A 26,498-nucleotide genomic window follows, 5' to 3' on the forward strand; every position below is an offset into this window, starting at 1 on the left:
CCTCTCTGTATCAAAAACATCACTGGTCAGTCCCTCCATACCTTATAGGTTAATTTACTGTACAATCTTAATTTCAGCTAAATTATTTAATTTCTACTTTAAATATTTGTTGCAATGTATATATTTATGTAATCAAATTCTTAAATACATAGTATCAAACCTGCTAAACGCCAAAAAATGTGGTCAACTCCTTCTGAAAGGGGCATGTAGAGGGCGAGCGCAGTCACTTCCTGTCCCTTTTTATTCTTGTTTTTTGGCAAACGCTTGGCTTTAGAGTGTTTCTGACCTTAGTATCTGGTCTGTCCAGGACTCACGGCCTGGCTCGAGGAGCGCGTCCCCTCGGGGCTCGGCGAAATCCACCAGCCGCTCTCCAGCACGCTCCAAAGATGGCTCCCGTCGTTCCAGGTCTCGGTCTCGTTCTCGATCCAGATCAAAATCCAGGTTAGATGGGCTTTAGTTTTTCAGAGCTGGGCGTGACATGCGGACTCAAGAACTACATTTCTCAAACTATTATGCATGTGTGTAAAGGGCATACTTAAAATGTATGTCTCTTCCTAGATCCCGGTCCCACCGAAGTTCACGCAGGCATTACTCCCGCTCTCGTTCCCGCTCCCACCGACGCCGGTCCAGGAGCCGATCTCGTAGCTGGGAGTACCGCCGCCGTAGGAGCCACAGCCGTTCCCCCATGTCAAACCGACGCAGACACATTGGCAACAGGGTATGTAAAGTCTCTTATAAATGCTTAGTTTGAGGTTCCCTGGGGCCTTCTTGTATGTGGATTTGAAATTTAATAAGAGAGAGAGAGAGAAACATTTACACTCCTCCTGTCAGATACCCTGGTGCTGATGTGCTCAGAAAAGCAGGATTTATTGCAATGATTGTTGCTCCTCATTTTCTTCCAGTATTTTCACATTCCTCTTCTCTTGACTCTCACAGGCCAACCCAGACCCCAACACCTGTCTGGGTGTGTTTGGACTGAGTCTGTACACCACCGAGAGGGATCTGAGGGAGGTTTTCTCCAAATATGGCCCTTTGAGTGATGTCAACATTGTGTATGACCAGCAGTCACGTCGCTCGAGAGGCTTCGCTTTTGTCTACTTTGAAAATTGCGAGGACTCCAAGGAGGTAGGGAAGAGAAGACTATTTATGTGTGTATTTATTTTACAAAGTTGACTTTTTAACTCCCATTTCACAGCAAATATGTATTTATGTCATTAAGTAGTTTAACAGTTCTGGGTTTTTATACTGTTGAATAAACCATTTTAATACTTTGGGCTGTAGTAACTTGTGATGGATGTAGCTTAGTAGATAAAAAGTTTACTTCTGATTGCATTTCAGGCCAAAGAGCGCGCTAATGGAATGGAGCTTGATGGACGCAGGATCCGAGTGGACTTCTCCATCACTAAACGAGCCCACACTCCCACTCCTGGAATCTACATGGGACGTCCCACGTAGTGAGTCGTTCTTAACCTTGCAGCTTTTCTGGAAGCCAGCTGTGTGTGGAGTCTTTCAAGCTGTCAGTAAACTGTATTCTGTCTGTTTTTTTCTGTAGCGGTGGTGGTGGCGGTGGCGGTGGTGGTGGTGGAGGTGGTGGTGGTTCATCACGGCGCGTCTCGAGGGATTACGACAGGGGCTACGACAGAGGCTATGACAGGGGTTATGATCGGGACTATGATCGTTACGATGACCGAGAGTACAGATCATACAGGTGGGTTCTTTGTCGAGTAATTTCACTGGATGTTGACCATTGAAAGGACTGCAACTATTAAAACTGCTCCTTTTTAAGAATGGAGAAGTAATGTTGTGGTTTTCTTTTCCCCTTCTTCAGACGCAGATCTCCGTCTCCGTACTACAGCAGAGGGTACCGCTCTCGATCCCGATCCCGATCCTACTCACCACGTACGTTTAAACCATGTTTCTATAATTCAACATCAGCGATTAGGAAATATTGATTTATTTCCCATTTATATTAAAGTCAGATATTTATGTAACCTTCACACATACATTGTCACTGGAACAGTTCACAATTTATTTGATCCACAAAAACTAATGTTTATTAAGTATATTAAATTTTTTTTTTCTTCGCAGGTCACTACTGAGCCGCGAGATGAGAGTCAACGACAGATTCAGTGTTAATTTCTGGATGCTTGTTTCTTTTTATGTTTTTTTTTTTTGTTTGTTTTTGACCAGATTGTGTGTGTGATAGGAATCCAGGGTTTAAGTATTTAAGGCTGAACAAAATTGTCCTAGTAATGCAGTCTTTCTGAGAATCTTTACCAAATTTACAAGAAGGATCATGAAAAATGTTTTGCCAAAAAAATTATATGGCAGTAAATTAGGTTCAGGTGGAAATGGGTAATGGTCCAGATCTGTTCCAGATTCCATCACCTTCATCTTCACTTTCATAAAATATGTGAAGTTCTTTTTGGAAATCCACATAGCTAATGATCAGAAATCTAAAACACAGCCTCTTTGGTGGTGGTGATTAAACAAACATCTGGCTTGTTTATGATTTACCTAACAAGGGTTTTCTGTGAAAGTTATATTACAGTTTCTCATTTTGCTGTTTGTATGTAGCTGGTTTCTCAAGCTGTCATGATCTTAGTTTGCTCCGGGATATGTTTTAGATACCTTTTTAATTTAGTTTTTTTTTCTGGTGGAAAGTACTTTTGGGGGGGGCGGGGGATTGTATATAAGCAATAAAAAATTACTTGGGTCACTTGGTCTGTTGTTTATTGACACTGAAGTACAATGTATGGTTGTATTGCCCCATGATTTTAGAGGCAGGAATGTTGTTTTACTATGAAGCCCCATCAAACATTTTGACTTTTGTTCTTTCTTGACAGAAATAAAAATATTACTGCTTGGTCTTGACGCATGCACTGTCATTCCATTTGAAATCAGAAACAGAAATACTGCATGTGTATAATCAGATGATGGCCTCCATGCATCCCATGTACTCTGTGTAATGTGTGTGTATATCCCATGACACAAGTTACTTCACAGCAAAAGTATGAGTGTTAGCTATATTTTAGCTGCAACTAAACTTTTTTGTGCTTTGTTTTTAGTGATATTTCAGAAGTTAGTCACAACTCAGGTGAGAAAGATAAATTCTCACTGAATCCAAATGTATAATGCAAACCACATATTTTGGACTACAACTGGTGATTATTTACAGTATAAATTTAGTTACTAATAAATGTTCAGTTAGCTAATATGTGAAAGATTCTTTACTTGTAACCAGTAAATTTACTTGTTAGTTTTAAGAATTATATATATTTATATATTTAAGAATTTTGGTAGGCCTAAAACACATAGGATATAACTCCTGCAGTAATCCGACATTAAAACTTGAGTTTAATGAACTTAAGTATAGGTAAAGATAAGGGGGGGGGGGGTGAAAACTTTTGTCTGGGAACCCAGCTAAATTAATACTCAGTAAACCCCCCTTACATACTTTATATTTATGAAGTTCATTGAATAAAAAGTAACAGGGAATTAACATTTGAGGAAACTGACATTCTAATTTGATTGTTTATTAACTCATATACTTGTAATTTGCCCTTTTTTTCAACTGTATGACGTTCTTGGACGCATCCAGTAAAACGGTGACTCCTATCGATGCACCGCGGAAAGACATACAGCAAAGTAAACGGTAACAAAAATATGTACATTTATATATCGGTCGATTCACAATTATTATAGCTTTTATCACTAAAAATTACAACAGGAAACAAAACAGAGCAAGTAAAAACTCTAACTGATCCAGTCTGTCAATTAACGCACCTCTGACGCAGCGTTACATCTCTGTCTCCGACCAATCGGAGACCGTTCACGTCAAAACACTTCCGCTCTGCTCTCCAGCCTGTCTTTCCAGTGGAGCGGCCGGTGTGAGGTGTGAGCAGAAAACAGATCCGTGAACACCACGTAGCCAACAGGCGAAGGACAGATATAAAGGTACTAAACGAGGAGGTCCCCCAGCTTAGTAGTATTCGGGCTGTTAGTAATGTGTGGGAAAAGCAGACAAGACTAAGTGTTCGGTGAGACATATTGTGGCTAACAGCTAGGAGTGGTTCCAGTTAGCCACTTGCTAACGTTCGCGTGCTGTGTTTGAATGAGCATATGAGTGTACACGTTTTTAGTGGAGCTACTTACTGGTTAAAAACCCAGACTGGTGTTGGTACAAATAAGACAGGCCTTGGCGGATTATTTTGACATGGGTGTCATGGTTTAATCGACTTGTTGTAACTTTTTCAGATGCCCCCCAAAAAGGGAGAAGCACCGAAACAGCCCCCATTAATTGGGCGATTTGGTACATCTCTGAAAATTGGAATCGTGGGATTACCTAATGTTGGGTATGCAGCCTTTATATCGCTAGTAATGTAAAGATTGTGAGAAAATAAACAAATCTTGGGGATCACTCAGGCCTGACCCTCTCTTCATTCGCTCCTCTGCAGGAAATCCACCTTTTTCAACGTGCTGACCAAAAGCCAAGCTGCTGCAGAGAACTTCCCGTTCTGCACAATTGATCCAAATGAGAGCAGGGTACCTGTTCCTGATGAGCGCTTTGATTTCCTCTGTCAGTACCACAAACCAGCCAGGTGTGTGTAATGACTCAACTCGACTCAACTTTATTATTTATGTAGCCCATTACACAGAACACAGTTGATTCCAAGGCATTTGCACCGGACACACAGGAAAACAACAACAGAAACAAAGCATAAGAGAAGAAAAATAAAAACAGAGTGAATGTAATGAATTATGATCATCACCTTCCATCGCCATTACACAGTGTACGCAGAGACAACACAGACCAGTGGAGGCTTCATGTTTGGCACATTTAAAACCTAATGAGAAAATGTGCATTTTAAGACTCAGTAAAGGGGAGAATGATATGATGGGAAGAATCTATAAAGACAGTGTGTTGTGAGTCTTTTCTGTGTTTCATTCCTGCTTTTGTTTTGTCTCTTTAGCAAAGTTCCTGCCTTCTTAAACGTCGTGGACATCGCTGGTCTGGTGAAGGGAGCTCACTCAGGACAGGGACTTGGAAATGCCTTCCTCTCCCACATCAGCGCCTGCGACAGCATCTTCCACATGACCCGTGAGTTGTCATTACGACTGCCCGCTGCAGCTGCCAAGTAGCAACAACTGAGTAGAGTGGACAGGTGTCAGGAGGGCACGTTAGAGCCATTGCTACACTTCTTAAAGGGGGACAAGGCCCATTAAAGGAAGCCTGTAGCTCAGATGGGTCAGTGCAGCGAGTTCGTGTGAATATGCATCACTCTGTCCCAGGGCTGGGTGTAGAATTTGATGAGCACTTTTTATGGTGCTGACTGCCATGTGTCAGTAGCGCAGGTTAATAAATTGTTAAGTATCAAAAGATGGCATTGAATGTCTTGTTAATTTAGACAAACTGCTTGTTTGTTGACAAGTTTTAATAATTAACAACTTTGTGTTTTGTTGAAATTTGGAAAAGCGAACCATATCCCAAGATCTAAAAGCCTTTACATTTCTGATCTGCCTGGCATGTAAAATCAGAATTTTCAGACCAATATAAAATATATATGATAGCATTTCTAGAATTGGGGTTTTACTTGGGTGGGCAACCTCATCTAGAGTCTCAGAGAAAGTGTCAGACAAAAATCAGTGTACCATTCATTGTCATTTGACTTTAAGATTTTACACCATAATAATGTAATTCAATTTATATCTTTAGGAAAGGTGTTCTTGGTTGTAAATACTGACTGAACTGTGGTTTTAGGCGCATTTGACGACGAAGATATTATCCACGTGGAGGGCAACGTTGACCCAGTGAGGGACATCGAGATCATCCACGAGGAGCTGCGACTAAAAGACGAGGAAATGATCGCTCCAATTATCGACAAACTGGAGAAAACCGCAGTCAGAGGAAGTGACAAAAAACTCAAACCTGAATATGTAAGTGCATCTGTTGTACTGTTGCACATTTGTGTCACTACTGGAGTGGGGTGGACAGGAGGTCTGTCATCAGCGTCACCTGCTGCTTCTTTTTGCTTCAGGATATCATGTTGAAGATAAAGAACTGGGTGGTGGAAGAGAAGAAACACGTCAGATTTTACCACGACTGGAACGACAAAGAGGTACTGTGTGTGTGTGTGTGTGTGTGTGTGTGTGTGTGTGTGTGTGTGTGTGTGTGTGTGTGTGTGTGTAATCCTGCTCTGTTAGGCTTGGATGTCAGCAATGTATGTAGAAATATGTCTCTAAAGTAATTTATTACTGGGCACTGTATGGATCAGGGAAAAGAGACTGTGTATTTTATATTATCATTATTATTATATCATATTATATTTATATTATCATTTGAAAAAGGTCTTTTTGCCTCTATTGCACCTCATAACATTTATCGATTTTTATTTATTAATGTTTTTGTTGTTTTTTGTTCCTGCTATTTTCAAATTTAAAATGCACATAAAAACCCATTAATGTAATTTTACTCTGATTGTGGTGAACTTGTTTTCCTGATGGAAAGAGCAGTCTGCTCTGTCATTACTGCATTAGTAGAGTCAAATCGGTCAAATCTGGGACTAGAGGCACATTATCTCAGCAGCAGGATTTCTCGACAAAATATCTGGATAGGCTTTCTGAGAACTATTTTCACACTCGTGATCTGTGACTTCTTTCTTGCCACAGATTGAGGTGTTGAACAAATACCTGTTTCTGACGTCCAAGCCCATGATCTACCTGGTGAATCTCTCAGAGAAGGATTACATCAGGAAAAAGAACAAGTGGTAGGTTTATTTTGACTTACTAATCACCCTGCATATCTACATGTCCCAAACATTATATGTTTGTGTTTGTAGCTGCAGATGAGCACAGAAAGTCTCACCTGCTGCCTGTTTTCCCACAGGCTGGCAAAAATCAAGGAGTGGGTAGACGCTCATGATCCCGGTGCTATGGTCATTCCCCTGAGTGGAGCTCTGGAGTCCAAACTGCTGGACATAGAGGATGAGGAGGAGAGGAATAAGTACTGCCAGGAAATGAAGACCCAGAGGTGAGAAAAACACACACATAATGTGGCAAAAATCTAGTTCAGATTTTTGTTTAAATGACAGATAGTGCAGCAAGTAATAATTCTTATATTTATTGGTTAGTCTTCCAGTTACTTTTACATTTAAATGTTTAGTCTATAAAATGTAGACTGAATATTTAAATGTTAAATGGCTGCTGAAGTAGACTGACAGCTAAATATCTGCGAGTCCCTCACAGTCAGTGTGATGGGATTGTTACTTGCAGTTTGTTGACAGGTAAATGATATTTTGAGACAGATGCATAAATCAGTGGGCCTTTTTTCCCCAGCAACCATGTTAACGTGTCACTGCAGGAAATTCATAACTGTATGTATTAATGATGGCTCCGTTACAGAGAGCCAGTGTGCACGATACCAGGGGCCTGCCACACTTAAATGCTATAATAGATTGCAAGTTCATGTGTTTGCAGTTTAGAAGGCCTTTGAGTCAGCTGACACTGAATAATTAAATCAAGCTTGCATTATTGCGTAAATCTGTTAAGAGAGGTAAGAGAGGATTAAATATAATAACTGAACAGAGGCTTTAATCACTGAATGTACCCTGCTCAAACTGCTTCATCGTGGATAATCATATCTGATTCTGTTCCTTTATTTAATTATAATTATTAATATATATGTTATATAGTGTGCTGACCAAAATTATAAAGACCGGCTATGCAGCACTACAGCTGGAATACTTCTTCACAGCGGGACCAGATGAGGTGCGAGCGTGGACCATCAGGGTGAGTGTTGTGATATGAATAACTCTTCTTCACAGTTCATTTTTACCTTTGGTCCTGGTGGATTAACTCTTGATAGATCCTAGACTCATGAGTTCATTTCAAAATCTTCTGTGCTGTTCATGTATAGTTACTTTCTATGTTAAATAGTTTTCTTAAAGTTTTGTTAGATATTTAGGCAACTCTTTACTTTAGGTCCCCTATTTAGCATGCATATAAGATAAGATAGACTTTATTTTTCTCTCTTTCTGGAAACTTAATAATCTTACAAATTTGAAATGATTTCCATATGTATAAGTAGCCTAAATAAATACACTTTGAATTTCCTTTATTGCACTGTTCACTATTCACTATATGGAAAAAAAAGGGCAGCAGTTCAGCAGCATGGAATCATATTGGTATTTACTTGTGGTTCTTTTCTAAATTCTGTGATCGATTGTTGCTTTTTGAAAACTTATTTAGCCATTTTAGAGGAATGTTGTTCACTTGAGTTGTGTTTTTTTTTTTTTTTTTGACTCCAGAGAATTGAGAGTTTTTGCTTGTTTTGCTCCAACAGAAAGGTACCAAGGCTCCTCAAGCTGCAGGAAAGATCCACACTGACTTTGAGAAAGGCTTCATCATGGCCGAGGTGATGAAGTACAGTGACTTCAAAGAAGAGGGCAGTGAAAGCGCAGTCAAGGTGTGTATTTGTACAGGGCCTATTTATAAGATGGAACAGCTGCACTGTTTAATTTCTGTCAACAACTGTTCATTTTCTGAGAAAACATCATTGAATACATTTTGAATTTGTCTCCTCAGGCTGCAGGGAAATACAGGCAACAGGGCAGGAACTACATTGTGGAGGATGGGGACATTATCTTTTTCAAATTCAACACACCCAATGCCCCCAAAAAGAAATAATGAGACCACGCAGTCGCCAGAGGGAGAACTCAGAATACAGTTCAGTCGGACCCCTGAGAGCTACACTGTGTGCTGGTTTTCATTCTTCTCTCTTGAATTCAGAGGATCAACATGCGGCCTGAGATATTTGGCCAGAGAAATGTACTCGCCTGTCCTCTCAGGTGTGGACCAGAATCTATTAAAATTATTCTGTATAACAACATTTCTATACAAAAACACCATACATTCCTGTGTGTAAGAATGTGAGCAAATTTTGAAATGGAACCAACTGCACTACCAGTCAAATGTTTTGTGGACACACCAGATTCAAGCAATCACAGTCACAAGAAAGAAAAGATGTAACAATGTCTTATATTATTTGATATTGATTTGAGTGGAAATGGTCCAATCAGGAACCTGCAACAGAATTCAAACTGCATACTCTGCTGTAAGTGATATAAGCAATGTATGCAGCAGGACTTGACCTGTTTTCAAGATGTGCTTTAATCGTTTAAGCCAAAACGCATGTTCTTAAAAAGATACTAAAGATACTTGAAAGGTTTGATTTATGTTGAGTTTATCTTTAAGACAGTGTTTCGTTCCTTTGAGTAATAACAGCTTATCTTTGCAGTCATTAATTGATGCTTACCTCCATGATGACTGCTGCTTAACTGGCAAGCTCTCAGATCCCTAACGAGTCTCTTAATTAGTGTTTTATTAAAGGCAGGTGTGCTGGATCGTTAAGCAGCTTCTGTGTCTTTGGAAACGTGTAAACAGTGCTGGCAGGAATCAGCGTATCACACAGCAGTCTGCTACAGGTGGCTCATCAGAGTAATGAAAACTAGGCCATCCTGAATTAGTCTTTTCCTTAAAATGAAAAAGATAGGTGAGCTTTTCTCACTTCCTTTATGCCCTCTCCTCAGTTAAACTTCCTTAATGTTATGCTGTTAACAACAAACTCATAATACCTGAGACTTAAAGAAAAATGCTACAGTATACAGTGTCTGTAATCGTCTGACTGGCAGTGCGTTTTACTTTAAAGAGAGAGGAGAATGAAATCCATCACTTTGTTTACCTTCAGGCCAGTGCTGTGCTGTATTCTGAGCAGCAGGGATATTGTTATTTTAGAAAGAGCAAAGCAGGCATCCCTGACAGTGTCTGATCAGATGCCTGAACAGAGAATGTTGTTGTACACACACTGCTTTTATTGACCTACATTTTGGCTGTAAAAACAAAAAAAGAATTAAAAAAAAAAAAAAACAGACTCTTCACATTATGAACTCCACCCTGCGTAACAAGACAATGCTTCATTGTGAATCCGGACAGCTACAGGAGTGCTCTGTGCATCATCCAGACTGTACAGCTTCAGGTTTCACATCTCCTCACTGCCTCCTCAGTGTGAATGTCTTTATTTTCAAGAGAGCTTACTATCCCCTAACCAATCACCTTGCCAAAATTGTGGACATGGAAACACAGCCCTCTTTATGAACCATAATGAGTTGCTGAGAAATATGCAGGTGAAACTTTAAAGATGTTACTTTAAAGGGAGAAAAGGTCTAATAAATGTCATCCTCATCAATATGCATGTGTCAATAAAAGGAAACAAACCTCTGTCATTGCTTTGTGTACTTATAATTTGTACTCATGTTACAGGCTAAAGTTACAAAAGTAAAAAAGAAATGGGGTTATGTGCAAGAATATGGAACTTGGTCTTTTAAATTACTAATGAATAAACCTAATGTAAAAGTTGCCTCTAAATCAATCACAAATGCAAACTATAAATTTTAAAGCAAGAAAAAAGATAAAATGATAAAATAACTTTGTTATTTTTATATTTCCGGCCTTTCAATCACATCACAGAATCTTCTGCAGATGTAGTTTGCCTAGTTGTCATTGGTCTTGTAGATGTTTCAGTTATAATTAGAAAAACTATTCTGAGCACTTCAAGGACTCGGTCGACTAAAATTAATAGGTTGTCTTAATGCCTTATTATTGACTACAATTAAACAGTAACAGTCACTCAAGTGAGGGGGATGTAATAACGAGGATGCTTTTTTAAAAATAGCTTTTCATTTTCACAGAGTTAACCTTTTGAAACTTTACAATTGGTTAAAAAAAACAACTTTTATTGTGAATCAAACCTTGAATGTTTTCCCCTGCTTTTATTATCAATAAAAAGCAAACTTGAAATGTGAAGTTTGCAACAGCACTTAACCCCTCTCGCATCCTCTCTCAAAGTGCACTTACACTACTTGTTAGAGCTTTCACTAAGGAGGTAAATTATGTTGTTTCGCAGTTTATTGTGAGACAATATTCTCATAGTATTATTAAATAATAAGTGTGTAATGTAACAAAACGTTTTTCGTTTGGGAGTATCGTCAGTGCGGACAAAAATCTGTGCTGGTGAAATAATTATGAGACTTGCAAGTAGTTTTTGATTATGTGCCAATTTGATCATGAAGTAAACTGTTGTAATGAGGTCTTGGTGCAGGGCTGTAGTAGTTTTTGATTATAGTATAATGGAGACCAGCTGACGAACATAAAGTAACCAAAACTTAAAGAACTGAGGTTTTATGGCGACAAGAAACTCCATTGCACACAAACAACAACGAGGGAGCGGGATAAATAACTTTATTTTGTACTGAAGCAGTAATATAGAGTGTAATTTTAACACAGACACCACTGTTTTCCAAGTTTCTCCGCTTAGACTCCCAGCAACTGCATTCCTTCTCTCGTCTCTCTCAACAGCAAACAGGAAACACACGTCCTATAAAAAGAATGATTGACATCTCGGTCAACCATTGACGTGTCGGCGTACCTCGCGCTCAGCCAATCGCATCAGAGAAGAAGGGCGGGACGTCCTGTAATGTGATGCAAATTGGACGGTCGAGCGCGTTGGTCCCACCTTTTTGTGTTTCCCGCACCGTCAATCAAAATAGAAAAAAATCGACCCGAATTCACCGATCAACACTAGCCCGCCTTTGATAAAACAATCATGTTCGGAGTTTAGTTGATCAGATAATCCTCTCGCTTACTACCATTCACGCTATGACTGGTACGTAAACATTTAGCGCATCGAAGCGTGCAACTAATCGGTGAGTTTGTGCAGACAACAGCGAAACAAGCTGCGTCTTTTTATCTTTTGCTCTGCTGCTAACTGGCTAGATATGGTTAGCTAACTGAGCTAGCAGGCTAGCCACGGAGTTGACAAAGTAAACAGTCAATCTGGGCCGAAATCGCCCCAGAATCTCCGCTGCAAAGTTGAATTTCGCAGTCAGCTCCTTTTGGACTGGAGAGTGGGGATGCTTTGCGGGCTTTTCTGGCAGGCAGGAGTTGAAGATTACAGAGTTTTGCTGAGTTTCCCCCTCTCTCCCTGCTAGCGCCAGAGCAGCCTCTGAAACAAGGAGAAATGGCGTCCGCGGACGTGGACAGCAGTCAAAGCGAGTTTCTGCAACCCGGCGGCGCAGCGGAAACACAGGTATCCGACATTTTCTAGCTCGTCTTTCTCGCTCGCTTTCGATTGCTGGTTGTGTTTTTGAGAGCATGAAGTTCACACGTTTTAAAATTTTGATGGCATGGGGTGAAAGCCGTACACTTCCTGTGTTCCCCTCAATAACGGCCACCCACTTTACCCCTGTAAAACCCGCCCATAGTGGGTAGGACACTGAAGTCAGTCACTTGGGTCGGCTCGCTGGAAGATAGCCGGTGTACCTTGGGCTCGGAGGATGCAGGAGTGTGCTAATGTGGCAGGGATATCGTCCATAATCAAAACAGTAGCGTTCAATTGTGTTGTAATAGCCACCCATCCCCCACACCCTGCTCTCGACCATTTCTGAGCCTGTTATCTTCACTCTGTGTGTTGGTGGTTGCATGTAGCTTGTGCCTGTTTTATCGTTTCTCCTGCGTGATCCCCACTGCCTGTGATTTACCCTCTCTTTGATATATCAGCACAGTCTCTGCACCCGAAACTGATTTTCAGACAATAGTAGTGCTGGCTCCCTTTCTCCTGTGATCTAATCTGAGGCCGAGATGAATCACTGTCTTCTTGTACAAGTGTGATCTGTCCTTGTTAATCAGAGTGTTGATTTTACTCCCAGACGACAGATATGTCAGCCATTCAGTTGACGGGTTCAGACCGATGGGAAGTGTTGACTCCTGTCTCAACTGGGAAGGAAGACCAGGGGGTTGTTCACATTCCAAATTCGGGCATTGTCACATCCAACGGACAGTATGTGCTTCCTATTGGGAGTCTTCCCAGCCAGCCCATTTATGTTACAGCACCTGGGAATGAGGCTGCAGCCAATGGAGTATCAGGCATTCAGTATCAGGTAAAAGGAGACAGAAACATGTTTAAGATGTTGTGTTCAGGTGGCAGTCTTGCTCAAAACTCTCACCCCCTTTCCAGGTCATCCCCCAAATCCAAAATCCAGATGGGACACTTGCAGGATTCCCAACACAGGGGTTGGATGATGGCACGGGGCAGATCCAGCTCCTCCAAGATGGTAGCCAGGGCAGCATCGGGATTAGTTGTGCCACAACGGCGACCACGGATCTCCTGACGCAAGCAGGGCAAATACAGTCAATCCAAGGCGTCCCGCTGGCTGGGGGGGCAACATACACCAGCACAGTACCCGTAGGGCTCCCTGGCAACATAACATTCGTCCCCATAAACAGCGTGGACCTGGAGTCGCTAGGGCTCACCGGAGCGCAGACGGTTCCCATCGCGACCGGGGTAACAGCCGAGGGCCAGCTGATCATGAGTGGTCAGACACTGGAGAGTCAGGGTCAGGACGCCGGCAGCAAACAGTCGCTGGTGACGGTGAGCAACGCCAACCAAGAGCTCTATGTGCCAACCACCACCACCGCCTCCTCTTCCAGCTCCTCCCAACTCCCCAGAGACCATCGATGGCACGGGGGTTCTGACCCAAGCGACTGCCGTGTCTGCAGGCGTGTCTGACCCCTCCTCCTCAGAGAACTACAACTCCCATAACCACCTGCAGCAAATCCAGGTGAGTGCTTGCCTTGATCATCCTGTCTTGTGTCAGGCCTGTGTGCTTTAAGGCAGTGGTTATTCTTTTTGACTTTTGTCTAATTTTTGCTTTTTTTCTTACATATTTTACCTCTCCAGGCCTTTAAAATCCTTCATACTAAGGAATGAGCAGGAAAAATCAAACACTGGTCCACACTAAGGCCAAACCTAGTGACGAATATGGCTGGATACTTAACATCACTGCCTTTTCATACTGTCTGAAATATGTCAGCAGTACATAGTATTGAAAACTGACAAGCACTGAAAGCTGACATTGAATGTTTTGTCAGTACATTTGTAGTTTTGTTCACCTGCTCTCTCATCAGTTAGTTTCTATTTTAAAATAAACTTTCCCAAGTTTAGGTTGTTAGTTTGAGAAAGTTCTTGCACAGCTCCTTGTTATTTTTTTTATTTTTTTTGAGCTAAATGAAAAACAGGTATGATAATTTCCCTCAAAGTAAGTACTGTTTTGTTATTGGTGGGTATTATATCAATACTGGTGTCTATCTCAAATGATACCTAGCCATAGCGATGATGGCTCTTAACTACACATTTGTTTTAAGGGGTCAGAAGCGTAAAGAGATGGGAAGCACTCCTTTACGGTCACAATATGTGTTGTTACAGTGTGTTTACTCTCTAGGAATCACACATTTATTGTTGAAACATGTCTGACGTGTATCCCAAATCACTTTGATCCACCCATCTGGCTACGTTTGCCTCCTACTAGAGATTGTTTGCTTGCTTTCTTGCAAATGTTTCTATACCATATAACTACAGATGCAAGTGCGTACTGCTGGAATGATGCATTCACGTGCAGTCGTACAGATCGGAAAAACACCTATGATCAGATGTCACCTTATCAATACAATGTTGCTGTGCAGCTGGCTCTCAAGTGTTTGGATCTTCAATTTTCTACCAGAAATGGATTCCTAAACACTTGAACTTGCAGTTTATTGATGCGATACTGTTTTACTCCCGTAAAACCAGGACGTCCTGCCTAGAAACATGATGTGAATGCAGCTTTTGTTTGTTATTTATTTTCCCTGTTTCCCTTTATCCTGCAGGTGTCATCATCTAACGCCACCACTATTTCACAGCCCATCCTGCAGCTGTCTGGGGACAGTCAGGCCCAGGTAGCCCAGGTGGCTCCAGGTCAGGACCTGACTACGGCAGCAGGTCAGACTCTACAGAGCGTGCAGCTGGTCAACCCGGGGACCTTCCTCATCCAGGCCCAAACTGTCACAGCCACAGGACAGATCCAGTGGCAGACCTTCCAGGTATGCTACAAGAAGTGTGTAGGGAGTTTTCTTCATGTTTCAAAGCAGCAAAGCGGCTTAAAGAAATTTCCTCTGAATCTTACTTAACTATTATGTTGTGTTTTCATACTGTGAATTATGTCATTACTAAGATATATCCAATCTCTGTACGCTAGGTTCAGGGTGTCCAGTCACTCCAGGGGCTCCAGTTGCCCCAGGGGCAGGGTCAGGCCCAGCAGTTGACCTTAGCCCCAGTTCAGACCCTCCCTCTGGGTCAGGCAGGCCAGGTCAGCCTACCCAATCTTCAGACTGTCACAGTCAACTCTGTAACACAAAGTGGAGTTCAGTACACACAGGGAGAGGATGCAAACAGTCCAGCTGGTATGAGACACCTCCACACTCTTCTTCATTTTCTTGTGCAAATCTTAAATTGCTTGTCATTAATCACTGAAACACATCCTGTATCTGCCTCTTTTTTCCTCCTGTCTCAGGTATACAGATAAAAGAGGAGCCCGACTCTGAAGAGTGGCAGCTGAGCGGAGACTCGACGCTGAACCCCAGCGACCTGAACAACCTGCGGGTTCCAATGGGAGACGAAGACATGGAGACGCCGAGCGGGGAGGGCAAGAGGCTCCGCAGAGTAGCCTGCACCTGCCCCAACTGCAAAGAGTCTGGAGGAAGGTGGGAAAGATAAAACACACACAGATACCAGGGGGGTGTAGGTGCTTAGCTCACCTATGTTTATTGGAAATGATTCAAGATGGACCCTGATATTACATGCAAGGGATGAAAGAGTCTGAAAAACTTAACGATATCCTAAAACTGAACTTGAAATTACCACCATATTCTACTTTATTTTTCAGTTACAGCCAGTTTTGATGCAGCTATAAAATCCATTTTAATGGCAGCTCTCTCTCTCTGATACAACTCAAAACATCCAGATTTTGTTCATTGCGGTGGCTGTACTAAACCTAAATATAGCTTATCTTTTATCATTATTTTATAGTCTCAAAATCTGTGTTCAGTTGGAAGTAATGCTTTCATGCAAATATAAAATGCAATCCTTAGTCAGCATAGGGATGTAATTGTCTTTCTATCATCTGCATTCCTTTGTCTTTTAAATAGCGTTTTTCAGCCTTTGCTTTCACTTTTTAGTGTCATTTTTCCAGCTTGGATCGTCCACAGTATTTGTATCTTCCACTCATTCTGTACTTTCCCTTTGCGTCACAGAGGTTCGGGCATGGGGAAGAAGAAGCAGCACATCTGCCACATCGCCGGCTGCGGGAAGGTTTATGGGAAGACGTCCCACCTCCGAGCTCACCTGCGCTGGCACAGTGGGGAGAGACCCTTCGTCTGCAACTGGATGTTCTGCGGGAAGAGGTTCACCAGGAGCGACGAGCTGCAGAGACACAGGAGGACACACACAGGTGAGACAAAGTCAACGCTTTTTATTTTAAAGTACCATCTGTTTTTATTCCCACTTGGTTCACTGTATTAGCATTAAGCACAGGGCAGTAAACAAGGAACGTGTTTTCATCTCAGAGGAGTGGTAACAAGTTTGTACGTCTTGTATCGCTGCTTCCTCTCCAGCGATACAAACTTTAAACGAACAATTTAGTTTTCAGGACATGTTCCTCTTCTAAGACTTTGCAGCTAACACATATACAGATCTTTTCATGTTCTCAGTAGATGATTGTCTGCAGCTGTCCATGTCATTGTTTTTGATTACACGATGTTCAGTGAAAAAAGGTGTCAACCATGATCTTGTAAGTGAGAAAACAAAACCTTCAGCAGCTCCAGAGCTGAATGTTTCGACGTTTCGAATGATGCACAGCTGAGTATGGCAGTTTTATGAAGGCAATAACTAGCAGGGACATCTCTCTCTTACAGGATTTAAACATGTTGGGTGATGTGTGGGGCAGTATAATGAGAAGAGCTGTATAAATGTAAAACTTTATAACTTCAGGCATTGTTTTAGACTCAGTAAATCATTGATAGTGTTTAGTAATTTTTGACTTTAGGTTTAGTGATGATGGGTTTAATTAAAGAATCAAGCCAGTTATAAAAAACAAACAGTACAAAAATGTACTGTAGGTCTTGTTTCTTTAGACAGTCCTAGTCACCTGTCATCACTCCTCTTCTTCTAGACTTTCCAGACTGCAAGACGCAGTATCTGCAGGTCTTGAAAAGTCATAAAAAGCATTTCAGTTAACCAAAAGAGTTCAGTTAACCATAGTGACGTTTTTGGGAGTCAGTACACACTTTATACATGTGGTGTTTCAGCCAATGTGGTGTGACATGTTGATAATTTGACATGCTTAAGTAATTGTTTTTAATCATTCTTTAGTATGCCTGTGAAAAAGCGCTGTTTCATTCAATGTGGTGTTTTAAAAAAAGGCCTTAAAAAGCCTTAAACTTTAACATGTGGGACACTGGAGAGACCCTGAAAGCACTTTGTAGTACATTTAGTTTCTTTGCAGTTAAACTTGTCAGTGCTCTCTGGTGGGCAGACTATGTAATGGTGTCACTGTAAATGATCTGAAACAGATTTTTGGCTTTTGTGTGCTGCAGTTTCTCATTACTTATTGGCTAACAGTTAGGCCACTGACACAGTGGAGTTGAAGTCAATCAGTCTTACATGGAGTGTGTTAACCAGTGAAGGTTTTACACTGTCTGACGTTATTGTTTCACTGATCCCGCAGGAGAGAAGAAGTTTGTGTGCACAGAGTGCTCCAAGAGGTTCATGCGGAGCGACCACCTGGCCAAGCACATAAAGACTCACCAGAATAAAAAAGGCGGGGTTCCCTCCTCCACGTCTCCGCCCACCACCGACGCCGTCATCACCGCCGATGGAACCACGCTCATCCTGCAGACCGCCACCACCCATGACCTCGTAGCCAATCAGGAGATCCCTTTGCAGCTGGTCACTGTGGCGCCCGGTGAGGTCATGGAATGAGGGGGGTGAATGGGGTGAGGTGGCTTTTTGAGAACTGGCCTATCACAGGGACCTCTTGGGCTCCTCTCTTCCCCTCTTACTTTTTTTGTTTGTTTTTTTACATATGAATATATACGTAAATATATATGACAAATATATATATTTTAAGTAAGAGTTATCATGACTTTATGTTTGTTTTTTGCAGTCTTTTTATAGGCGGGCAAAAAAAAAACATTAAAATGTGGTTGCTATGTACACGCGTAAACACACTCAACACACACATAAACACACATGAGAAAACACTCAAAAAAACACAACATGAATACTCAACACAATGAAATGCCTTATTTTGTATCATACCCTTGTATAAAATGCTGGAGGTGCATGAGTTTTTATCCTTTGGAGATGATGTAACTGTAACGGAGACAAATGTGTTTGTGAAACGGAGGAGATAATGACGAGGAGGAGTTTTGGAAAAAGGAAACGAAGTAGTGAACCTCTCTGGGAATATTGAATTTTTGTCTCTGGAGAATTGTGACAAAACCGAGCTCTGCGTTTGAAGCAGCGCAACATCCACGCTGAACTGTTGCACTGCTGCTGCCAGGAGCAAGTGCTTTTGTTTTTAAAGAACTAGTTTGACATTTTGGGAAATTCATTATCCGTTTTCTCGCTGAGAGTTAGATGAGCGAGGCCGCTCTCACGTCTGTGTAGTAAATATGAAGCTGTCATGAGCAACTGTTTAGCTTAGCTTAGTTTAGCTTAGCATAAAGACAGGAAACTGGGGAAACCGCCTGCCTGGCTCTGTCCAGAGGTAACAAAATCTGCCTCTCATTACCTCTAAAGGCCATGAGTTAACATGTATCTTATTTGTTTAGAGACACAGGTGTGTAAAAACAACAATTGGTAGTTTTATAGAGGGTTATGCCAGCCAGTGGAGAACATTACTGCTCAGCCAAGAAATAGTCCCTCCTGTAAAAATGGCAGACTGATGTTTTTACACCTTAAACAATCACGATAAAACATGTTAATTAGTGAGCTTTAGAGGTGATAATCGGTGGATTTCTTTTTGCTTTTGAGCAGAGGCAGGTTAGCGGTTTTCCTGGTTTCTAATCTAATTCTCTGCAAGAGAGCGAGCAAGCACTTTCCCTGAAATGTCCAACTTTTCCTTTGCAGCAGCTTTGTTGCCCCAATCATTGACAGCCAATAGGACGGTGCTGCTGCTGTTTCAAAAAGAGCAAGAGGTTCAGTTGGTAGTCAGAGAAGGACGACAGTGCCACTGTTTACTGATCTGAAGTTGTTTTTCCCACCTCGAGGGGGAGGAAAAATAGATGCAAGCCGCTCTGAAAAAGGGCAACTTCTTCCAGCATCCGGTCAGTCTGAACAGAATGTCTCATCTGTCCTCACGAGCACACCGTCCGCTGTGCTTGTCCACGTCAAAAAAAAACACGTCTTTATTTTTCTTTCCTTCTGCATATTTTCTTTGTAAATTTGCATTGTATTTCAGTTTGTCCTGTGTCTCTTCGCCGATCTGGGTGTCGTCTAAATCAAAGCCACACAATGGTGGTTGTAGATTTTAAAATGTAGAGTGGTTACCTCCGAATTCCTGCAGGGCTTTTTCATAGTCACTGTCAGCTGCGGCATGACTGCAGGAGGAGAACATGCACCAGTGTTGCCATGTGAAGAAAACTGAGAAACGGATGCAACAAATCAGCGAGCCCCCAAGGGCGTTTGTCATCGAACATTCCAGTTGGACACCAGATGATGTGGGATTCATTTTGCAATAACTGCTCTGTTGGTAATTCTGGCCAGATGTCACTCAAGTCAAAAGGAAAACAATCATGCCATTGTTTGTTGTGTTCTTTTTTGTTTTTTTAAATTTTAATTAATGTAATCCCTTCCTCCGTTTGTCCTTTGTTTGTAGCATTCATTTACATGTATATTATCTTATTTTCACATTGTTTATAGAAGCCATTACTTAGTTAACTGAATTTGTTGTATCAAAACCTTATTTTAAGTGATTTTTTTAAAGAATTGGTGTAAAAATTGAATGTTACCTTTTGTAAAACATTTTTTTCAAATGGATCACAATAAAAGTCTGAAACCTTACAGCGACAGGATTTCTGTGTTCAGGGCAATTTTAAATTTAGGAAAAACTACGTTGGTAATCTGTATCGACAGACATCTCCCCCGTAAAGGGAGGAGGAAAAACTCAGAGCAATGCATTCCCAGTCGAGGCTGTTTTTCTCTTCTGTGTTTCCTCTGTGTCTACAGGATGATTTTATTGATGGATATGTTCCATGTGCAGTGCACCTCTCTGATGTACCCTGCAGCCCTATCAGATGAACTCAAGTACAGCTACGTCAACAGAAACCCTCATGTAAGTTTATCAACCATTTATCCATTACTGTTTTATCCTGTTTATCATTTTATCCCATTTTCCATTATCCATCACTTTTAGCCGTTTCAAATTTTTATCCATTACTTTAAGCTATTTTCAATTAGCAATTCATACTAAATTGTTTCAGTTGTTTATCCGTTATACAAGTGTTTATTGCTTTCAGCTAATTATAACTGTTGCATCCATTACTTTAAACTATGTATTTACCAGTATCCATTACATTTAGATAACTATTTCAGCTGTTCATCCATCAGTCTCCCCTATTTATCTACTTTAAGCTTAGTATTTCAGCATTTTATCCATTACTAATTTACTTCAAACCTAATTATCATTATCCCTTTGTTTTAGCCAACTATTTCAGCTGTTTGCCCAGTATTTTTTTTTTAGCAATTCCAACATCTCGGCTTGGCTCAGCTCTCTAACCTTAAATTGCAACAAATAGTGTTCAGCCGTAATAGCTGAAGAAATGTGGATTTTTAAAAAAGCTTACATTTTAATTATTTTCTACTTAGTTGCCCATTTCTACCCCCCCACCCCCACCCCACCCCCCAAAAAAAAACTTAAATGCAAGTACTCCTGCTCTGTAATCAGCAGATCAAATGTCTATTAATTAATTAAATATCTTAGCTCAAATTAAAAATCCAATAATTCCAAAAAACATGAAACTGTGAGAATACACTGGACCACTTATTTATTGGGAATTTTATTTAACAAAAATATCTGACAGCCAAAACAGGATGATAATGACAAATCCATGGATGTTACTGAAAAAGCAGAAAACCAAACATTTTTCAGCTAAACTCAAAATGTCATGGTTGCTCTTCCCTTACAGTACCCTAAACTCAACTAGATAACAAACCCTCCCCTTTCCTCTGATTCGTGCTTTATGTTGGAACCCGCACAAGCTTCAAACATCCTTCCCTGAGAGATACAGTGACATTAACATTCCACAAGAAACCAGAGATCAGTCAAGCCTGCTGATTTTGTTCTTAATTTTCTCCCCAAATACCAGGTGATGAGTGTAAACATCGTTAACAGCATCACCACTTATTTCTCGATTCAAGAGTTAAGTTCGGATTGGGCACTTAATATTCAGCTTGAGGTGATTCACCACTGTACAAAATAAAGTATACAGTAAATGTAGCTGTGACATTAATTTTCCAGACTTATTTTGCTATTTCTAAATGTCTCGAGCAACTGGCAGATATGTTATATTTGTTTATAAAATTCAGCTGCCCAAACTCATAGTTCAAGGTAAACTGTACAAGAAAACAAACATGGAGTTATTAAATATAACAAATGACAGGGGATAGTTCACTGCAGTGAATGTCAGTTTGATTATTTTCTGTTATTTTGCATTTATTTGCCATGATTAAAACCAATCTTATTAACGTCATCATGTTGACTTCAAACATTTGGTCCAGCCCTAGTCTTAAGGTCTGAAAATTGGTAAATTATCCATGATTTTCCAAACCTTCACGAGTACTCTTGAGTAGAAGTGTAAACCTGCCTACCTGTACCATTTAACAATCCAGAGCAAGGTCTAACAACTTTGAAACTGTTTTATCCCAGTGAGTGGGCTGAAATCTTTCCCACCACCAGATGTTTGGTTTGTCAGAAAGCCAAGTTAACCAGCAGTGAGATTTTTCTCGAGTCCACCTCCCCCTTGTGCTTTGACCACAGCGAGAACCAACATCCCAATCAGTGCAAACTTACAGGCTGACATCTATTAGAGGGAAGGGAAAAAATTACTGAAAAAAATAGAATTTATATTCACGATTCGCTTCACAAAACACATTCTCGCTGCTTGCACGCACGCATACAGAAAAGCCCCTTAAACCCGACCACTAAAATCCCCCCTTCACACTATAAAAAGAACAAAACAGAACATTGTTTTAACCGTCTAGCACTGTTTGTGGTCGGTCTGTCAGCAGTCCCCGAGGCATGAGAGGAGCTTCTCTTCATGAAGCAGACTCTTTAAACAGAGTCCAGTTCACTGCCTCATCACAGCAGGATCCTCACAACTCCACGTGAATATCTGACGAGGAAGATAAAAATTTATCAGCTTGATTTATGCACCTGGCGCACCAACTCTGCGCTCATAATTTCTCCTTAATTAATATATTAAACCTGTGTGTGTGTGGGGGGGGTGTTGTGAGTGTTGAGTACCTGGGGCCTGCTGCTTTGGTCTATGGTTTGCTCCCTCCTGGACTCTGGTCTGCAGACGTTTAATCTCTTTGTCATAATCGGTCCACTCTGCCACAATCCTCACCGCAGCCTGCAGCTTGGGCTCCTTGGTCATAGGGTTGTTACACTGAAATCAGGGGAAATGAAAATGTACATCATGAAGTCAAAATTTCCACTAAGATCACTGGTGTTAAACTGCCTGATCTGCCTCCCATTTAACACCAAAGAGCAGTTTTAACTTTAGAGTGCCTATTTCATCCAGATTGAGCTGCTCCAGTCTCAATGGAGATTCATGTGAGTTCGTGTGGTTTTTAGCATCTGTTTTACTAGCTTTTAAGAATTTTATAGTTGTATGTATTTTATGCTTAAATGTGTGTGTGTATGTGTGTTTTTTAGTAGCCAGGTGAAACAGAATAGTTTCCCCTCAAGGACAATTAAGTTTAAGTTTATAGTTTGTAATTTAACTTGGCTCTAAACATGACTGATTGGCAACAGTTTGGATAGTTTTTGCTCCAACAAATCCTGTGATCACTTTATACAAACAAACACAGAGAAGACGCAGGAGTCCAGCTTTGTTGCTTCCTGTGCAGTTTTTTTCTTGTGTGAACACTGCAGGGTTTTTTTTTTCAGAGTATCAAATACTAAACCAAATCTCAACCTTTAACAGGATTCTGAGATTATTTTTTATCTTAGGTTTTGTTGTTTTTAAATCTGAATCACTTAATTTATCCAAAAGAATTACTCACATTCTTCTCTATAGTAATTATTCCTCACAGTTGGCTTGTCTGCCCTCTAGTGGCTGTTGAGAGGCATCACACTTTCCATCACTCCAACGTGCAACTCACTGTGTCTACTGTTATTTTATGAGTGTTTTGTCCTGATACTACCCCTGACATCTACACACACACACACACACACACACACCAACGTTTTCTTACCAGGTCTATTGTCTTGGCACTCTTTTTGGAGCTGTCATCACACCAGGTCTCACACCACAGCCACTCCTGAGGCAAAGACTTGATGGGCACCTGGTGGATCATGTTGTTGGGCAGATCCTGAAAAAACAACAAACAGTAAAACCTGTGAATGAGGCAGGGACAGAAGCTAATATTTATTACACAGGCCCTAATTTAACAGCTTTCATAACTGCCCCCTTTCATTTTAATCACACCAGGACACGTCATGTCAAAGCTATAGATTCATTATTGTCAGATTTTGCTTTACACAATTAAAAAGACATAAAGATTAAGCAATAATGTGCATACACACACGGGAAGAAGCATCTGCTTAACTAACACTTCCCACTCTGCATCTTCACAATCTGCTGCCTTTATGTTTTTTTGTCAGTCGTGTGGTAACGCAAATACTACCAGGGTGAGAGAGTCCGAGATATGAAAGTCGGCTGCTGAACAGTGTTGAAATCACAATATGTAGAGAAAACAATGAGTAAACACTATGAAAAGATAAGATGAATTCAAACATTTCTCAGATTAAACTACTATTAGCGCCTCGCTGTTGTTTGCCCAAGGTTCAAGAAAGTGGTTTATCTCTAGTCCAATGGCTGAAGTGGTTAGAAGACTGCTTTGACGTTCTGAGGTCTTACTAGGCTCAATGAATTTTGAAATCCAACACAAATGCAAACACTCAAAGGCTCAAAGAAACAGATGATAACCATCTGATGAAATAGCTCAGGCTGATAAGACACCTGTTTTATAATCCTGAGGATACTGGTTTAATCCTGGCCTGGTGCAGTAAATTTTGAAGTCCAACACCAAATGCAAACGCTCAACGACTAGAAGAAAAAACTAACAAGCATCAGACCAAACAGCTTAGGTTGTGAGAAGCCTGCTGGATAATGCAGAGGTTGCAGGTTTGAGAAACTTGTATTAAATTAGTCTAATAATTTTGATTAAGTTACTCTTTGGAAAATTGGTGATAATGTCAGCTGTATTACATAAAAAAAAATGGATCACACCATGGAAAATATAGAGTAATGCAAGCTGACAAAAATGCCTCAGTCGTCAGAATCAGATCTCCAAACCACTTTAAAATAACATCAATGACAATGACAGAAAGTCAGAAACCTGGTCCAGGTTGGAAAGGCTGTTGGGGTCTTGGCTTAGCCCCTGGTACTGTCCCCTTAGTCGATCTCCTGCGGCTATTTTCCTGAACTTCTTCAGGTCGACCACATACAGGGCGCTGCACAAAAGGGGAATGAAAAAGCGAATCAGAGCGTGTCTCTGTATGTTTATGAGCTGAGTTGTGTGTTACGTTGCAGCTGAGCTACCACAGTGTGCGTACCTGATGTGATATTTGCGGCCAGCGAGGTGGCTTGCCCAGTAGCCGGACTTCCAGAAGCGATAGCCGTCCATCTCCCTCCGGCTCTCGCAGAATGGGGTGTAACCGTACGGAGCTCCCTCCAGGTCGAAGTCACGCAGATCCTTCAGGTCCGTCCGCACGATCTGAGGGAGGGGAGGATGAGGCATAAAAAGTACATGAAGATCACTTTAAGGCGACTAACTAATATATATACTAATGATGCACCGATACCAGCATCGGGTATCTGTTCCTGTACTCGTACTCGTGTTCATAAAAGTGTCCCAATACCACTTTACGGCAGCGTGACGTTCAGCTGGGCGGTCAGGAGCTAATTGAGAGCAAGGAGGAGCAATGTTGGCAGTGTGGAGGTATTTCAAAGTGGATGATGGCGACAGAAGTAAAGCGGACTGCAAATTATACTCTGCAATGTTGTCAAGATGAGGGACGAAAGCGAGTACTTTCAACACAAGCAATCTCATAAAACATCTAAAAAACCAACACGACGCCGAGTTCAAAGAGTTTACTAATAGCGGGCTATATTTAAGTGAAATATGTGGCAAGGCTGTTTAAGATGCAGTTGAATGCAAAAATGTAAAAAACAGTACTTCTATTTGAGTAAAATGTGTGGCAATGCCATATATAATGCAATGTTCAAATGTCACAGCAATTTCTTACAGCCAGAGAATGAAACAATATCTGATGAAAATAAAACATGTTTTCAAGTAAATGTTCTAAGTGTAATGGCATTAATAATTACTCATATTGGTACTCGCTATCAGCAAGTACTCAAATCTAAGTACTTGTAATTGGATTTTTAAAAATGTGGTATCGGTGCATCCCTACTTAAAATTGCTTGTTTTGTCCAACCACCAGCCCAAAACCCAGAGGTATTAAATGTACTTTCAGAAAACATGAAGAAACCAAGCAAATATTCACATTTGAGACTGAATTTTTGGCACGTCTGTTCCAAAAAATGACTTAAACGATTAAAAGATTATCAAAACAATTGCCATTTCCTTTCCACTTGATCAATTATTTCAACTGTAGATCAATTCTGACTGTCAGAAAATCTGTATTAGGATTAGATCATTGAAAAATCTGTGAATAATATCTAAAATCTATCATCTCACGTAGCAGAATTGAACATTTTCTTCCAGGTTTCCATAAAATATTTGCAATTTCTAAACCCTGAGGAGCTTCTAACACCAACACGCATCAGTTAAGAAACCCAGTTTCTTCACCTAGCTCCCTTTGAATCATCAGCTCAAGATATGAATAGTCAAATATTTGATTAGGAGTGTTTGTGCAGCTCTGTATGAGCTAACCTGGTCTGCATCCACAAATAGGATCTTGTCGACAGCGAGAGGAAACAGCACGTCCAGGAACAGGATCTTGTAGCCCCAGATGATCCTCTGCTTCTCGGTCTGTTGGTGTAGCCAGCGAGGCCACTTGTACTGGACCAGCTCGTATTGGAAACCATATTCCTTCGCCATGTGGGGGATGAACTCCTGCAAGATGGTCACACATTATAACACATCTATCAGTACGTGTACTTAAGGATGTGTTGATACAGTTTCATGCATTTGAAACCAGTTAGAGCTGTTGGGTACAGTAGTTAATTTGGTTTAAAATGCCGACCACTGTCTGCTCTCTAAATATGTGTGAGATCCTGTTGCACTCTTCTTTGATTCCCATTGACATCCACTGCCA

The 26,498-nt window shown here is 41.0% G+C and overlaps 4 protein-coding genes across 7 annotated transcripts in view; 3 read left to right on the forward strand and 1 right to left on the reverse strand.

The window, feature by feature from the left end:
- The window catches only part of LOC108874860 (transformer-2 protein homolog alpha), a 147,012-nt gene that overhangs the window by 1,486 nt on the left and 119,028 nt on the right, over positions 1-26,498 (forward strand). For 2 of the 4 annotated variants that reach the window (XM_018663402.2, XM_051078257.1), the window contains 7 exons: positions 308-441; positions 559-718; positions 937-1,125; positions 1,339-1,454; positions 1,553-1,708; positions 1,829-1,899; positions 2,089-2,874. In XM_018663402.2, coding sequence (XP_018518918.1) covers positions 308-441; positions 559-718; positions 937-1,125; positions 1,339-1,454; positions 1,553-1,708; positions 1,829-1,899; positions 2,089-2,099 — 837 coding nt within the window. In that variant the 3' untranslated portion in view covers positions 2,100-2,874. Of the gene's footprint in view, positions 1-307; positions 442-558; positions 719-936; positions 1,126-1,338; positions 1,455-1,552; positions 1,709-1,828; positions 1,900-2,088; positions 2,875-26,498 lie in introns of those variants that run through there. The other 2 variants (XR_007815198.1, XM_018663403.2) reach the window with 2 other exon arrangements.
- On the forward strand, positions 3,833-10,280 carry LOC108874859 (obg-like ATPase 1). The gene is made up of 11 exons (XM_018663401.2): positions 3,833-3,957; positions 4,258-4,355; positions 4,458-4,601; positions 4,974-5,101; positions 5,762-5,937; positions 6,039-6,119; positions 6,670-6,767; positions 6,887-7,030; positions 7,692-7,788; positions 8,342-8,464; positions 8,584-10,280. Exons 2-11 carry the CDS (start codon positions 4,258-4,260, stop codon positions 8,683-8,685), a joined length of 1,191 nt encoding a protein of 396 aa, XP_018518917.1. The 5' UTR covers positions 3,833-3,957; the 3' UTR covers positions 8,686-10,280.
- Positions 11,280-19,990, forward strand: LOC108874858 (transcription factor Sp3-like). The gene is given in 10 exon segments (XM_018663400.2): positions 11,280-11,719; positions 12,045-12,142; positions 12,762-12,992; positions 13,070-13,555; positions 13,557-13,673; positions 14,758-14,970; positions 15,126-15,330; positions 15,441-15,630; positions 16,180-16,376; positions 17,652-19,990. Coding segments are annotated over 10 exon segments (1,998 nt in total). The 5' UTR covers positions 11,280-11,712; the 3' UTR covers positions 17,906-19,990.
- The window catches only part of uggt1 (UDP-glucose glycoprotein glucosyltransferase 1), a 30,377-nt gene continuing 24,835 nt past the window's right edge, over positions 20,957-26,498 (reverse strand). The window contains 6 exon segments of the mRNA XM_018663398.2: positions 20,957-22,320; positions 22,452-22,596; positions 23,408-23,524; positions 24,554-24,668; positions 24,771-24,931; positions 26,114-26,296. Of these exon segments, the coding sequence (XP_018518914.1) occupies positions 22,301-22,320; positions 22,452-22,596; positions 23,408-23,524; positions 24,554-24,668; positions 24,771-24,931; positions 26,114-26,296 (741 nt within the window). The 3' untranslated portion in view covers positions 20,957-22,300.

Source organism: Lates calcarifer, linkage group LG19, assembly GCF_001640805.2.
Source record: "Lates calcarifer isolate ASB-BC8 linkage group LG19, TLL_Latcal_v3, whole genome shotgun sequence".
NCBI lineage: Eukaryota > Metazoa > Chordata > Actinopteri > Centropomidae > Lates > Lates calcarifer.

Excerpts from the sequence above, each read along its gene's own strand:
- LOC108874859 (XM_018663401.2), top strand. The coding sequence starts at position 4,258 with ATGCCCCCCAAAAAGGGAGAAGCACCGAAACAGCCCCCATTAATTGGG. Across the intron at positions 4,356-4,457 it reads GTGGGATTACCTAATGTTGG|GAAATCCACCTTTTTCAACG; the intron begins GTATGCAGCCTT and ends GCTCCTCTGCAG. Across the intron at positions 4,602-4,973 it reads CAGTACCACAAACCAGCCAG|CAAAGTTCCTGCCTTCTTAA; the intron begins GTGTGTGTAATG and ends TTGTCTCTTTAG.